Source organism: Notamacropus eugenii, chromosome 4 (assembly GCF_028372415.1).
Source record: "Notamacropus eugenii isolate mMacEug1 chromosome 4, mMacEug1.pri_v2, whole genome shotgun sequence".
NCBI lineage: Eukaryota > Metazoa > Chordata > Mammalia > Diprotodontia > Macropodidae > Notamacropus > Notamacropus eugenii.
In genome coordinates this window covers 234,888,589-234,904,459 of record NC_092875.1, presented here as the reverse complement: position 1 = coordinate 234,904,459, position 15,871 = coordinate 234,888,589, and the positions used below count along the sequence as shown (strand labels likewise).

The window sequence follows — 15,871 nt, the reverse complement described above, 5'->3', positions numbered from 1 at the left end:
GCAGCTTTACTTTATCTTAAGTCATCCTGGAGTATTCCATATTCCAGTCAAAATTCTCTTCTTGCTGTCCCCTCAAACTCATCCAGGGCTTCCTGGGTCTCTTCCTTTGGTCACAATGTTATGGGCACGAGTTGAGTTTTTATTTTCCCATCTCCCCCATTGAAATTTACACCTTCTTGAAGACCAGGGTCTAATCCTACCTCTTAGGTGAAGACTTCCCTGACTCCCCATAACTAGAAAGGATCTCTCTGTCCCCTGAACTCATAGTTCCTTCATAACTGTGACACACTTATATATTCTATTTTGTATTCTAGTTATTCGGTTCAATAAGCATTTGTTAAGAGCCTACTGTGTGCTAGGCTGTGGATGTGCAAAAGCAAAAAGCGAAATAGTTTTTACCCTCAAGGGACTTACAAGCTTAGTGAGGGAGAAAGCCATTCTGAGAATCAAATGAGATCATATTTGTAAAGTGCTTGGCACATAATAGGTGCTTAATAAATGCGTATGCCCTTCTCCCATCCTTTATTTTTTTAAACTTCTAGAGGTCAGTGAATAGAGCGTTGCACTTGGAATCGGAAAGACCTGAATTCAAAACTGGCCTCAGACTCTGACTGGCTGTGTGACCATAGGCAAGTCACTTAAACACTATGCACCTCAGCTTTCCTGTCTGTAAAATGGAGACAGTAACAGCACCGACCTTCTGGGGTGATGCATTATTATTATTAACCTCTCTCTGTCTCAGTAGCCTTCTCTATAAGAGGAGGAGGTTGGACTTGATGATTTCAAAGGTCCCTAAATCTATGGTTCTATGTTTATTGGATGAATGAATGATTATCTAAGAGTTTTAAAAGAGACTGATTGTTAAGCTTCCTATTCTTTTATTGAGAAAGAGGTATTTTATTATGGTGAACTTTCAGAGAAATAAACCGAGGCCGGAATAGCTATTGATAATGGTGATATGACTCAGTAAGTATTAAATGCATGGAATGTTTTCCACCCGTGTCCCTGTTATCAAATATGCTGTAGCATTAGGGTGATTTACCAAGGTAAGGCTGTGATGTTATTTACAAGCATGACTGCCAGCTAAATGGATCAACCTCTTTTCTTTCACGTTTTTTGAAGTTTATTGACTTGAGCTTTTTCTCTGTTTGCTTTTTGCAGAGCTATAAACAGCCTTCAGCGTTTATAGTCACCCAGCATCCTTTACCAAACACAGTCAAAGACTTTTGGAGACTGGTCTTGGACTATCACTGTACGTCTGTAGTCATGCTAAATGATGTGGATCCAGCCCAGGTAAGTTCCAACAGCCATTTTTGCTAAGGCCGGGATCAGGGGCGGCAAGGGCTGCATTAGTTGGTTTATCATGTTTGAGATATCATAGTATAGCATGGGCAGTAAACATCAGGTCGAGAGTCGAGGATCTGGGACCTGTGAAGCAGAGGAATACTGTTAAGAATAAGGCAGGTATCCAGTTTGAGAAAGCAAACAAATTAAAACTAGATTAGGCAAGGTAAAATGAGGGTAGGGAAAGACTTGAGTCAGAAATCAGGAATATAGGACAAGACCCCTGGGGACGTATGTGTGTATCAGAAGGCAGGACACTGTGGTTGACTCCAGTGCTGTCAGGAGCCAGGAATTGAAAGAAGAAAGTAACACAAATTGAAAAATAGGCACAGGGTGCCAATAATTTAAAACAAAAAACCAGGTAGCTATTTGCCTTAATATGTTTCTTGTTTCAGCAAGGACCAAGTACCCAATGTAGCTATCTGAGGTTTGCATGTGGAAATAAATGAGACCACCAGGCAGGAAGGTGAAGGAAGTAAAGGAAGAATGTAATTCCTTAACTTGGGGTACCATGCTCCTCTGGGAGATACATAGGTCTGGATTTGGAGTCAAAGGATCTGTCTTCAAAACGTTCCCCTGCCCTTTACTGCCTGTATGACCTTAGGCAAGTCACCTTCCTAAGCTTTAGTTTCCCTCTCTTTAAAATGAGGACTAGACCCTTAAAGTCCCTTCTGACTCAAAAACCTATTGATTATCCATGATCCTAGTTGTAAGGTAGGGCACTTAAGTAGGGCAAGGTGAGAGAGATCTTCCCTTCCTCCAGTCCTTGTTCGATGGGTTTCCATCTGCCCCTTCGCTGGGACATTGAAGTCACTTCTCCAGATGTCTCTCACTGTTCCCATTATGTTACATTTCTAATGCTCTGTGTTGCAAGCTAGTTAATGAAACTTTAACAATAATCTTTCTACTTGTATAGTTCTTTTTGCTTAAGAAGCATAAATGTTTTATAGTCCCTCTCCCATAGATTCTCTCGGTAGGGTAAATTTCCCCCATTTGTAAAGGCATTCAGACAATGAGGTTCACAAGGATTAAAGAATTTGTCTGGAGTAACATCCGAAGGTAGAACCCACAGTCCTAAATTGCCCTAACTCTGAAAACTTCCCCCACCTCTTCCCTCCCATCCAGTTTCCACCCTTAGTAATAATCACATAGGGGCACATACTTGTTTTATTTATTTATGACCTTGGGTAAGCCAGTAACTCATCTGAGCATCAGCTTCCCCATCTGTAAAATGGGAACGATAACACTTGTACAACCTATCTTGAAGAGTTGTTTTCAGCAAGCATTATTAAGCGCCAAAGAAAAACTGTTCCTGCCCTCAAAGAGCTTATATTGTAGGAGATAAAGATAACATTAAAAAGAAAGTTGAAAGGGAAGGAGGGTTGGGGAATGTTCAGGAACTATGGTGGAGGAAGAAACCTGAAGAGTCAGGAGCTGAGTTAAAAGAGAACGTGGCTGGCCTGGGCCCTTCCTAAAAACGAAAATTCTAAGAGAAACTAATGGATCAAAGTAGATAACAGATAGAAAGGATATTATAAAGCAGTACATAAATCCCATATAAAATGTCACATATGAAATAAAGGCAGTATATAAATGGAAAGAGCAGTGGACCTCTTGTCCCCAGCTCCGTCTCCAGTCCCTTAGAGCTCTCACGTGGTTGACCTGGGAACATCACCTCCCTGAGATTTATTTTCCTCATGCAGTGGAGGAATCTGTGATCCTAACCCTGGCACCATCTACTTCACACAGTTCTTCTAAGAATCGAGTGATACGGAAGTGCTTTGTTAACCACCTGCAAAGGCATTATCAATGCTATTTGTTTAGAATGATTCCCTTTTTCAACTGGCATAAATTCTAAAATATATTAGAGCATTGCTTTCTATCCAAGTCAATTTTAAAAAAAAGACTTGGAGTCTTTGACGTTCTCTTTTGAACAGGTATCTGAATTCTAGGCATTCATCCTAGGCGCTAAATGTCTGAGCCCGTAGCACTCATCACCTACTCAAGGAATGGTAGGGAAAGAGAAAAGAACTTCAAACTTGTATTCAGGACACAGAGGTGATTTTCAGAATGTAGGAAAAGAGACTCTGGGGAGTCAGTCTTTTAGGAAACGCTAAATAGAGCATTTGAACTTAAAAGCTGTTGCAATTGTACAAGAATAGCTCTTGACTCCTTTAAGTATTTATGGGTCCAGTTCATGGAAGTGTTATGCACCATTAAAGCCATTTTCTACACAGTTTACTTGGGCAAAGCATGGAATGCAGTATGTCAAGAGCCAAACCCCAACTTAGGAAACTCCTGTTTCTCCACTATGAGTAAAAGACAGGCTTTTGATTAGGAAGCAGAACGGAGAGAGTAAGTGAAAATCAAAACCAGCCCCATCAACAGAAAACCAGGCTGAAATGTGCATGGTGGCAGGTTTCATCACTGTCCCAATACCCTGTCATGATGCCTATTAATTTTAACAGTTGGTATGCTGGGGTATCAAAAAGAAAAGATAAATACCAGCATACTGTAGTTCTTACATGGCAGCTTTACAAATGGATGGAAATAGTGTTTAAAATAAGTAAATACAGTTTTTTGTCATTGTAAACTGTTGCAGCCCAAAAGTTTCAACTGTAACAACAAAAGATGTTTTTCATTTTCATTCTTAATCAGAAAATCTAAGGCTTTCTTTCGACTCCAGTGGATAGATATGTGCCCATGGTCCATTTTGGCATATAATATATAAGATTAAAATTGACTTTGTTTACTCTGAAGAAAAATTGTCTAGACCCTATGAAAAATAGCATCCATTTTAAAGATTCAACTGGCATGTTCTATAAAAGTATGAAGACCTTCATTGTTTGCTAAACATGCTTTATCTGAGACTACTTAATATGCTTTGTAACCCAGCTGCCACAAACACAGGCTATAAAATAAGGCTTTTAGATTTACCTTCCCTATCTCCACACCTCAAAAAAAATTGTATAGATGTCATAAGATAAAGGTCCGTGAAAGACCTAGGAGAGCCATTGGCATGCATTATTTCAAAATTCGGATGTCCAAATTCAGATTTTATGTTATAATCATCTCTGAGAATTCCAAGCAATATCTTTTCATGTTTCCCTTGCTTGAAGGAGGTCAGTGGGACCCTGGATTGGTAGCTTCCTTGCCCAGAGGCAGTTATATGGACCTGGAGTCAGAAAGTCTTGAGTTTAAATCCAACCTTGAGATGCCTCTTAGCTGTTTGACCCTGGACAAGTCACTTCACCTCTGTCTGCCTCAGTTTCTTCAACTGTAAAATGGGGATAATAATATTACCTATTTCATAGGATTGTTGTGAGGATCAGAGGACGTAATATTTGTAAAGGACTTGACCTAGTGTCTGGAATATAGTAAGTGCTTAGCAAATGCTTATTTAACCTATCCCCTTTCCTTCCACTGACTTTCTTTGAATCTCATCTATTAGTGGAGCCTTTGAAAACCCTAAATCTCCCCTCACAATGCCACTCCATACCGAATTCATCAATGCTTTAGATTTAGGCAAAAGAAATAGACTTATAAGTGTAACCTCAGAGATTAGTTTTTCAAACCTTTAAAAATTGTGTTTTTAGCTTAAAGCTACTTCCAAGGTGGCATTGTTGGGTAGGCACTGCCATGCTCCTGTAACTACACAGATATGGATTTAGGAAGATTTTGACCTGCTCATAAAACTGTCCAGAAATCATTACTGACTTCTGAACCTAGTTAAAAAATAATAATCCTTCCCCAAAATAATCATCAGTTATGGTGCTATCCCTACCCGGAGTGCAGAGGGTTTGTTGTTAAAAGATAGGTGTGGGTCTCTAAGGTCTTTTAAATATTTTAATTGAAGGCACTGGGAGCTCCCCAGAGCTAGATAGGAGCTTCTATTAGCATGCAAATGTATTTGGGGATCCCTGGATAGAAATACTGTTAAGAGACATAGTGGCCCAACTGGGAGGACAGAGTTGTAGAGGGCTAAAGGATTCTTGTGGAGAAAAAAGAAGAGAGATGGAAATTATCTATGGAGAAGAAGAATAAGATGGGTGGGATACAGGAAATCCAGGATGTGGTTAGGCAGAGTTACAGGCTTACAGAATTGCCTTTGAGCAGGTCAGAGAAAAGACCACTTGGTCTTTGGAATTGCCTTCAGGAAACTACATGTGTTAATTGGTTTAGTGGATGGCTGCTAGAACTGTTTTGACTGGGGGTAGTGCTGGGGTCTAGGCTGAAACAGACCTTTCTTCTCCAAAGATCACATACTAGTTAACGGTAATAGCTCAGCAAGGGCGAGATAGGGAAAGAAAGATACATAGGTATGAAGAATCATAACCCCAAATACCAGAGTCTAACAGGGGATAAAAGGTCTTTCAACAGAAGGTTGCAACATGGTGTGGTAGGAGGGAGTTATTTTATGTTTTAAACCAAGATGAGAATTCTGCTTTATTCACTCACAAGCCCTGCAACTTTGAATAAGTCACTTAATCTTTAGAGCCTCAGTTTCCTCATCTGTAAAATGAGCTGGAGAAGGAAATTACAAACCACTCCAGTATCTTTGCCAAAAAAAATCCCAAATGGGGTCACAAAGAGTCGGATGTGACTGAAATAACTGAACAACAAAACAGAAGAAATCAATTCTATTGAAATAGTTGTCAAAAAATTTTAATAAAAAACTTTTAGGGTTAAATGTTTTCAAAAATTTTTTAAAGTTCACAGATCCCAGGTTCAGAACCTGGTGAAGGGTTCTGATCTGTGTTGTCAGAGAAGATGCCAGTAATGACAAAATTTCACTTCTTTGAACTATTCCATAAGCATATGGAATTCCATAAGTATACATGGAAAACTCTCAATGACATGGTGAAATTAAGTTGAGCATTTGTATCATCCTTGTATGAGACTTCAGAGGACAAGATGGGCAAACCTGGGACTGTGAATAAGAGGCAAAAGAGACACCTTTTCTCTTAAAAAAAAAATCTCCTTTTTAAGTCTTGGGTGAAGCAGCAGAGTGTGCCAAGGTCCATGCTGACATATAGTATAGACCTTTTTGAAAACTGAGAAACACTGGGGGAATTGCATGTGTTTGTTTTTCTCTGTATTCAGTCCTTGAACTGACCCAGTAGAGGGAAGGCTAGTAGATACAAGTAGATGCAATTTTAATCTTTTGGTGGCTTATCTTTTCAGAAGGAAAATAATAAGGAAAGCTTAGCCCTGCATTGTAGGGCCCAAGTGACTTTCTCAAATCCAAAACCTGTTGCCTGGGTAAAACACCTCCTCGCATATTCTCATCTCACCCTAGAGCAGAGTCCAGTAAACAGTGTCCTCTGAAGATTCGGGGTATCCACAAATCATCACACTACATCGCAGATCTGATCTATAGAGATGAGATTACTTTGAAAGTTCAAATCAAGCCAGAATCCCAGTCTTATCCTACAATAGATGTAAATCCACAGATAATCTCAGAGTAACTTGAGTCTTCTGGGTATCTCCCAGCCTGAGAACTGCTTTTAATTGTTGTCTACAAATATTAAGCTCTTATAACATTAGGTGCTAGGGTAGATATAAAATTTCAGTAGAGGTAACTAGGTGGCATAGTGGAGAAAACACTGGGCCTGGAGTCAGGAAGATCTGAGCTCAAATCCAGCCTCAGATGCTTGCTAACTGTGTCGCTCTGGGGGAGCCATTTCACCAGGTTGCTTAATTCCCTGATTTGTAAAATGGAAATAATAATAATAGCAGCAACTTCTCAGTACTGTTGTGAGGATCAAATAAGATAATAATTCTAAAGCACAGAGTGTAACCCATGGTAAATGCTATATAAATATTAGCTATTGTTATCAGTGTTGTCATTCCAGTTGTGTCTGACTCTCTGTGACCCCATTGACCCCATTTGGGTTTTTTGGCAGTGATACTGGAACGGTCTGCCATTTCCTTCTCCAGATCAGTTTATAGATGAGGAACTGAGGCACACAAGGTTAAGTGATTTGCCCAGGGTCACACAGCGAGAACATGTTTGAGAACAGATTTGAACCCAGGAAGATGATGAGTCTTCCTGACTTCAGGACAGCACTCTATCCTCCGAGCCACCTAGTTGCCAATATTATTATTACTGCTGCTACTAGTAGTATATTATTATTATTAAAAATGCAACCTCTGCCCGCTGTACCTCCCAGTCTTAGTTAGAACTGGACTTACCTTCTGCGTGGCGGGGAGTAATGTTCACTGGGTTGTTTTTTTCCATTAAAGATTTTCATCCCAAAGTAGATCTAGCTCCCTTGAATGAATGAATGAATGAAAAACATTTATTGAGCACTTACAAAGTGCTCTAAGAATGAGTCACAGCATGTCACAATTTAGGGATATAAACTGACTATTCCAAATGAATCCCAATCCAAAGGATTTGCTAGAGATTAGAGTACTGGGTGAGAGAGATTTAATTACCATTCATTACAAAGTCATATGGAGATGGTCGGAAGCCAGATGTTCTCTAAGGACTAGGGCCCATCAGCAGCATGAAAGAGAGAATCAGTCCTGTTTTTTAGAACCAAGTGAGAGAGAATTAACTCCATTTAAATGATGCTTTAGAGATTAAAAACAGGAGTGTTTCTCCTATGGGGACCTTCCTCCAAAGCCACCAGAGTGAAATTTATCTTAAAATTCATTAACCTCGTATTTCTACACATTTGAATCCAGCTGTGTCCCCAGTACTGGCCAGAAAACGGAGTGCACAGACATGGCCCCATCCAAGTAGAATTTGTCTCTGCTGATTTAGAAGAGGACATCATCAGTCGAATATTCCGAATTTATAACGCATCCAGGGTAAGGATCGCATCCAGTGTGGCCTCCCTCACTTTAGGGATAGAAGGCAAAAATCGGTTTTGTTTTTTCTGATAAGTAGAGGAAGACTTGGTTGAAAGTTGCAGCAAGGTTTAATCTGGATTAAAAATTAATGCAGTATTGATATCTTTGAAAGGTTCAAATAACTCAACAAAATAATTTTCTCCTTACATGAAATGCAGAGATAAGTGTCCCTGATCTGCTTCACACCCCTCATGCATAGATCCCTTCAGCTCACCTGTGATTAAAATAAAGTCATTTTTCTGACCTGTGGACAATCTTTTAAATCCTTATTCCTTGACATTTTGCTCTGGGTCCTTGCAGGAGTGCAAGGATTTTGCTCCACTCTTATTTTCCCGGCCTGTCATTTAAAGCACCTAGTTCTTTATAACACAAGAAGATTAAAAATCATAACTCTCCAGACCAGTAGACACTGTCTTGGTTATTTATAGGCAGTGTCTGATTTAATAATGTTTCACTTTGATAAAAAGATTAAATAAGGGAAATCAGCCCATTGGAATTCAAAGTAAAGAGTACCTATTTCTCCATGATTGTCATCTGATTTTCCACAGCCCCAAGATGGATACCGGATGGTACAGCAATTCCAGTTCTTGGGCTGGCCAATGTATAGGGATACACCAGTGTCCAAACGCTCCTTCTTGAAGCTCATACGCCAAGTGGAAAAGTGGCAAGAAGAGTATAATGGTGGTGAAGGACGGACAGTCGTGCATTGTTTGTAAGTACGGAAAACAGAGTTCTGAAGGAAGAAAGGAAGGGAAGAAGGAAAGCAAGGAGGGAGTGAAGGAAGGAAAGGAGAAAGGAAGGAAGGAGGAAAGATAAAAGGAAGGAGGAAGGAAGGAAGGAAGGAAGGAAGGAAGGAAGGAAGGAAGGAAGGAAGGAAGGAAGGAAGGAAGAAGGTCTATCTGCCAGGACCTTTGGAAAAATTAAACAGCAAATCTGAAAGACATATGTTTGCATCTTTATTGGTCTTTTACAAAAACCTCATTAAGGACTTATTTTTATATAAAGACATATCCTGAGAGGGTCTGATGTAGGCAGATGACTGTGCTTAACACCACTGATAATAATAATTCATAATAGCTCACATTTATTTAGAAGCATTTTACATATATTACCTCTTTTGAGCTTCACAAATGATCCTACTTGAAGCTCATCTGCCCGACACAATAATGCCTAAAAGAATGTAATGACTGTGTTAACCTGCTCGGGGTTATGCCATGACTAAGTGCCTGAGTTGGGACCTGAACCTGGGTCTTCCTGATGGCAAATCCAGCCTCTAATGGGAAAACAGCATGCTGAAAGGGGCAGCATGTGATGCTGCCAGTGGACAGTGTCTACTCGGCAATCTTAATGGCATTGTTGCTGCCTAGTACGTTCTGAAAGCTCTCTGCAAAGCTGATGTAATATTATTGTTGCTACTCTTAGTATTAACAATGATAATCACCACCTTGCTTTTGTCTACTTCTCAAAGCCCTTTCCCATTTATTATCTCATTGGAGATAATGTGTAGCTAGCCAACCAGCTGTCATTTGGAGCATTTGTGGAAACTTCAACAACCGGATAGTTGTAGTTTCCGTTGCTTTCTCAATGGAAAGCAGTTATGAATGCGCAATGGAGCTTCCTACCAACCTGAGGTATAAATGAAGTTGATGTGGTGTTAGAGTTGGTCCTAGGCAGAATCACAAGGTAACCATGCAGCTTTCCTCCCCCAACACTCCCAGATTCCCAGGACCTCTATGGAGTCCCTGACAGTGCCCAGATGTGTTTCTTCCCCTTCTTTTTTCATCCTTATCCAGATGTAGTTCACGTACACTTCATTCCAAAAGGGGTTACTTTCATCTAGTTGTCCCCTCAGAATCTAGTTCAAGCCATTCCACTGATTCAGGCACTCAGACCAGCATACAGATAGCATCCCACTATTTTGCAGGCAATTCCATCAATGACTTCACAAAATAGTGTAAATAGACAGCAGTTACTGAATTTCCTCTTCCTCTCGGAAGGGAATCTTCTCCCTAGGAACTATGCCCCTCCTCACTGACCTTTGTTTTATAAAGAAGTTTAACACTTCTCAGAAATCTGGAAGAACTCTGGAGTCACCAGTCCCTACCACCAGTACTACTGCCATATAATATAATGAAAAGACTCCTGGCTATGGGCCTCGGTTTTTTCATCTTTAAAATAAGGAACTAACTGGCCAAGGAAGTTGAATGATAACAGATGAGTTCCTTCTAGGTTTAGACATTTGGTCTAAAGACCTTCCCATTTATAAGCTTACCATAAGCATTAAGAAGCAACTGAAACTTAAAGGGACAGTGGGAGTTAACTTATGATGACATACTATCCAGGTCACTCAAATTTTAGAGGGACAATAATTTTATCATCTATACCAAGTTTGAAAAATAATAATAAGAGAAAAGGTTTGGGAGGAAGAGATAATCTGCATAGAGGAGTACAAAATATAGAGCTGGACAGGACCTTAGAGATTATCCAGTCTAGCCAGGGGTTCTTAATCTTGGGTGGATGAACCCTATGGAAAGATTTCAAGAAGTCATACTTGGTTTGTCAATATTCTGATAACTGTATTTCAATAAAATTGGTTTCCTTTTTACTTCTGTGTATTATATCTTATGCATTTAAAAACATTCTTCTGAGAAGGGATCTATAGGCTGTGACAGACTGCCAAAGGGATCTATCCCATGGAGAAGGTTAATAACCCCCTCGTTAATCCAACATCAGTGACAGATTTTGAAGACAATGATGCCCAAAGAGGTTCAGTGATCTCCCCTAGGTTTAAACCAAAAGTTTCCTGATCAGACTTAAAAACCAAAGTATCTTGATTCCACCTATTATGCTCTTTCTTACCACATCACCTGTTGATCAAGTAGAACATGTATGGGAATGTATACACACCCTTCAGAAACAAGATGTGTCTTTCAATCAGAAAACTGACCCTCAACCCATTTGAAACTTTTTACCTCATAGCTTCAAAGAAATCAAAATGAGAAATACTTTCATTATAGAGTAGCCTAAGCCTGTGCCAGTTGAAATGTATATAAATAAGTTTTCTTTATCGACTTCTTAAGAAACCAGTTTACATTGGTGTTCCCTGAAACTGGGAACAAAAGAAAGGAGGAGTCTAAGAGAAATGAGAAGGGGAAAAAACCACTTCCCTGGCATGTTTCCCGTCCTTTCTTCTCTCTAAGGTAAAAAGCACGACATTCAGGATAGTGTAGCTCCACCTAATGGTTATGTTCAGAGAGAACTCACCCGAAGATAGAAACCACCAAGTGATTTGCATTGAATGGCCTTTAAGAGTTTAGTCAGAGGATAGGTACATGGGTAGGAAGACCTCAGATACTGCAGCTCTCTTAGACACAGAAGCAAGCCCATGTCCAGTCTCCTTCTTCAGCTTCTCTTTGCTAACCAGCTGTTTGGGTTCCATGTCATCATGGCCTCATATTGTCCTGATACAAAACTGGGCAAGGGCCCAGGCTCTTTCAGGTACCCACTCACAGGTGAGCTGCGTACCAAATATTGTGGAAAATTCACCGTTATCTCTAATTAGAAGTAATGGCCTGGGTAGAGAATTCACCCTAGCTCAAGAGGCGGTCATAATTATTGGCTCACCAGTGTTTGACTATTTCCATAGGCTGTCCAGCCCAAGCAGGAGGAAAAAGGGGTGTGAGGGCACAAAGCAATCAAGCTCTTTTATTCCCTTTATTCCAGGAATGGCGGTGGCCGCAGTGGGACTTTCTGTGCAATCAGCATTGTTTGTGAAATGCTCCGGCACCGGAGGGCAGTTGACGTCTTCCATGCTGTGAAGACCCTGAGGAACAATAAACCTAACATGGTGGACCTTCTGGTAGGCTCTCTCTAGCTGTCCTGTTAAATCGAAAATCTCCCCTATTATCAGCCAGTCCCTGAGATCTCTAGGCTTTTTCTCAAAGGAAGAGTCATTTTCAAAAGCATAATGCAATCACTTCACTTGTAATGGCTTTTCTTTTTTTCCCTTTGAAAAAAAAAAATCTACTTCTTCCCAAGGAGACTTTGTCTCAGCTTGTTTGAAATTTGGAAATAGTTTGAAACTCGCAAGTGAACATCCTTATTAATTTCCCTTCCTGGCAGTGCCATCCACGTGGAGAGCAGTCCTAGCACAGAAGAAATAATCGTAGCAAATGAAATGCCAGATTTTCAAATTATATATTTTATAAATAGCTTAATCACCTAATATTTATCAAAGCTGTGAGGTTTAGTTTGACACTCAGAATATTGTACTTAATTACGGTGGCCACATCCCAGAGAAGGATTAAAGGAGTTGAGAAACAAAGGATTGTGTGCAATTATTTTCTTAGAGTATTTCATGAAATCTCTTTTTATGCGGAGCTGTTGAAGTGCCAACTACTGTGATTCAAGAATAGTGACAAAGCTTAGAGAAGGAAGCTTTTAGATTAGGCTTTTGTAGTCTTCTGTTGGGAAAGGATGAACTGGGGAGCGCAGGATTAATCCATCATGTGGTGGGGGGAAGGCCTTTGTGTGGGCTGGGGGGAGATGAGCCAGTGCTATCAAGTTTTCAAAAGGCTTTGCCCTGGGGGGTATAAAATATGAACGCAACAAAGTCAAAGCCCATTCTATAAGTCCTCAGATAACAGAGCTAGGGGATGAAGGTACTGACTTAGAGTCACCAAATGGGTCACATTTTGAGGCTGAGAAAATAGCTGTTGTCACCATCAAAGGACCCAAGATCTATTCATTTGTACAATACCATATTAAACATTTGTACAGTGTCATGTACATAATTGGGGCTTGGTAAATTATAATGGTGCTGGTAATAGCTATAACTCCTAGAGACACAATCAAACCCTAGTTAACATGAACAGCTTCATTTGGACATCTGCTTCTCCCCAGACATATGTTTTATGCATGATGAGTTGTGATAGGTCCTGGAAGCATGGCCTGGGAAAGGGGACTTGGAATGGAAATGACCATTTTGCCAGGTGCAGTCTCTCTCTCATAAGCTCCTAACAGTTGTCTCATTGGCTGATATGCTGAGTCCACCTCTCCTCCCACTACGCTCCTGCCATTCTCTGTATAGGGTAATATTTACTGTGGGTGGCAAGCATCAACTCTTCCAGGCAATTTATAGATATGAGGGTTGGATGAGTTGCCAACTGATTGGTCTGTGCTGGGAAAGCCCCTTGGTTGGCACAGTACACCAGAGTCACTGGCTGGCACATAAAATGGATTCACAAAGAACTGTGCCTCCACTAAATTCTTAGGCTTGTGTGGATAAGACAGAGGAAGGTATTCATCTGAAGTCAGTTTGAAGTTTTGGATTTGGGTGGCATTATTGAGGCTGCCACATTATGGCGGACATATGCTCAAATTAAAGAATTCAGAATATGGCTGCCTTTGGTTTCACCTCACCAATGAGGAGACAGATGCATAGTTTATCAGCCTTGGCAGCCACCTGAGTAAAGCTGACCTTAACAGAACATCATTCTGCTTATTCAAAACCCTGAATTAGAGGTAGAGCCATCCATAGTTAGCCTCCTTTTTTTTCAAAGGTAGCTGGCAGCCAATTTTGCTCCTCACAAGACTTACTGGGAGAAATGGCAGGCCTCGTTGTATGTCAATAATACAGAATATGGTACTTTGATGAAATTGATGAAATCAATTATTAGTTTCTGTGAAGTACAAAGTTAAGAGCCAAAAGGACCCTTGATTTTAGCTGACAAGCAAGAAGGACATTTTCAATCATCTGGAGCTTCCTATTTATAGGCTCTTTATATTACCTCCAGGATCAAATATAAAGTCTCCTATTTGCCATTTAAAGCTCCACATAACCTGGCCTCTTTCTCCATTTCCATACTCACCTCCATAAACTCTCTAATTATAGTCCACAGGCCAACATGCTGTTTCTCAGACACAGCACATCAACTCCCACCTTCATGCCTGTGCATAGATTGTCCCCATGCCTGGAATGCCCTCCCTCCTCATCTCTTCCTCTGGTGACTTGGCTGCCTTCAAGACTCAAGTCCTACCTTCTATAGGAGACTTTTCCCCCCTCCCTACATGGTAATGCCTTTCCATCTCAGATTAACTTTGACCTACTTTATCTGTATCTTGAAAGTACTTCATTAAATACATGTTAAACTGGGGATAATCTCAGAGGGAAGGCACTGAGATTAAGGGGAATCAGGGATGGTTTCTTGAAGAAAGTGAAATTTTCCCTGAGACTTAAAGGATGTCAGGAAAGCCAGGAGATGGAGATAAGAAGGGAAAGATTCCCAGGCATGAATAACAGCCAGTGAAAACTCTCAGTCAGATGGAGTGCCATGTTTGAGGAACAGCAAGGAGGCCATTGGACTGCAGAGTAGGTGGAATAAGATATCAGAACTTGGAGGGTGAGAAGGTTCTAGATTATAAAGGTTTTTAAAAGTCAAACAGGATTTTATATTTGATCCTAAAGGTAATAGAGAGCCACCAAAGTTTATTGAATGTGGGGGCTGGGGAGGGATGAGCATAGACTGGCTCTTAAAAAAGATGTTTGCTATCTAAGGGGAGTAGTAGAGTAGGGAGAGACTTAAGGCAGGAAGACCTACCAAGAGGCTGTTGCAGCTGTCCAGATGTAAAGTGACAAGGACCTGCACCAGGGTTGTGGCAATGTCAGAGAGAGAAGGGGATGCATTTGAGAGATGTCACAAAGGTACAATTGATAGGCCTTGGCACCGATTGGATACAAGGGGATATGGTGAAAGTGAGGAGGTGATGATGACATCTAGATTAGTGGTACCCTCACCAGTAATAGAGAAGTTCAAAAGACTCCAAGCCTAGTGCTCTACTCACTGTACCACTTAGCTACCCATGCAGTAGGTTTCAGTTTTGTACGTAATTGAGTTTAAGGTGTCGATGGGGCATCCATTCATAAAGTCTGTCATTGAGCCCACACTCAAAGCCCCCACGTTTGATAATGCAGGACCTAACAGAGCCCAGGGTTCCCTCCAAATCATAAAAAGCACCAGAGTGCTGATTTAGTGAAAAAATATGACTCCTACAGTAATGAGTATATTTGTCATCATCTGGGAATCTGTTAGCTAACTGGAGGTTTTCCAAAGATTTTCATGAAGTCCTTCTCTCTATTCATCAGTCAGTGATCACTAATCTATGTGGGCAAAGGAAAACTAAACTGTTGAATTGAGAATCCCAGAGTTGTCATCTAGTCGTACCCCCAAGAGTTATAGTTACTGCATCTTCAGTCAGGGACCAGACAACCTCTATTTGAAGATGTCTGATAAGGGAGAACATAGTCTGTTGAAGCATGCCATTCCACTGTGGGATCACCCTCACTGCTAGGGAGTTTTTCTTTTATTTTGCTGAAATCTGCCTGCTTTGATACACTTTGGTATTTGGGGATTTTAGAAAAATTGAACAGTTCTTACATGTATTTGGAGCTCTGGGGTTTTGAAGAAGCATTTCTAGCTATCCCCCCAAATTCCTAGAGAACTTAGTGAAATGCCTTGCCTGTAGCACATTTTAGCAACTTTCAAAAAGTAGAATGGTGTCATAGGATAATATATCTCAAGTTAGAAGTGTGCCTAGAGTTCATCAAGTCCAAGTCCTTAGTTTTACAGATGAACCGAGAGGTCACAGATGTGCCCAAGGTCTCATA

The 15,871-nt window shown here is 40.6% G+C and overlaps 1 protein-coding gene and 1 long non-coding RNA gene across 10 annotated transcripts in view; one reads left to right on the top strand and one right to left on the bottom strand.

Moving 5' to 3' along the window:
* Positions 1-15,871, top strand: part of PTPRM (protein tyrosine phosphatase receptor type M) — a 984,934-nt gene that overhangs the window by 957,302 nt on the left and 11,761 nt on the right. For all 8 annotated transcript variants that reach the window (XM_072604258.1, XM_072604256.1, XM_072604255.1 and 5 more), the window contains 4 exons: positions 1,162-1,293; positions 8,038-8,163; positions 8,754-8,917; positions 11,929-12,064. In XM_072604258.1, coding sequence (XP_072460359.1) covers positions 1,162-1,293; positions 8,038-8,163; positions 8,754-8,917; positions 11,929-12,064 — 558 coding nt within the window. The remainder of the gene's footprint in view (positions 1-1,161; positions 1,294-8,037; positions 8,164-8,753; positions 8,918-11,928; positions 12,065-15,871) is intronic.
* Positions 1,101-14,861, bottom strand: LOC140501063 (uncharacterized). 2 transcript variants are annotated; one of them, XR_011966044.1, is made up of 2 exons: positions 14,805-14,861; positions 1,101-1,428 (listed from the first exon to the last, which is right to left on the bottom strand). It is a non-coding gene; the product is annotated as an uncharacterized lncRNA (long non-coding RNA). The 2 variants fall into 2 exon arrangements; XR_011966045.1 differs by lacking the exon at positions 14,805-14,861 and adding an exon at positions 7,540-7,945.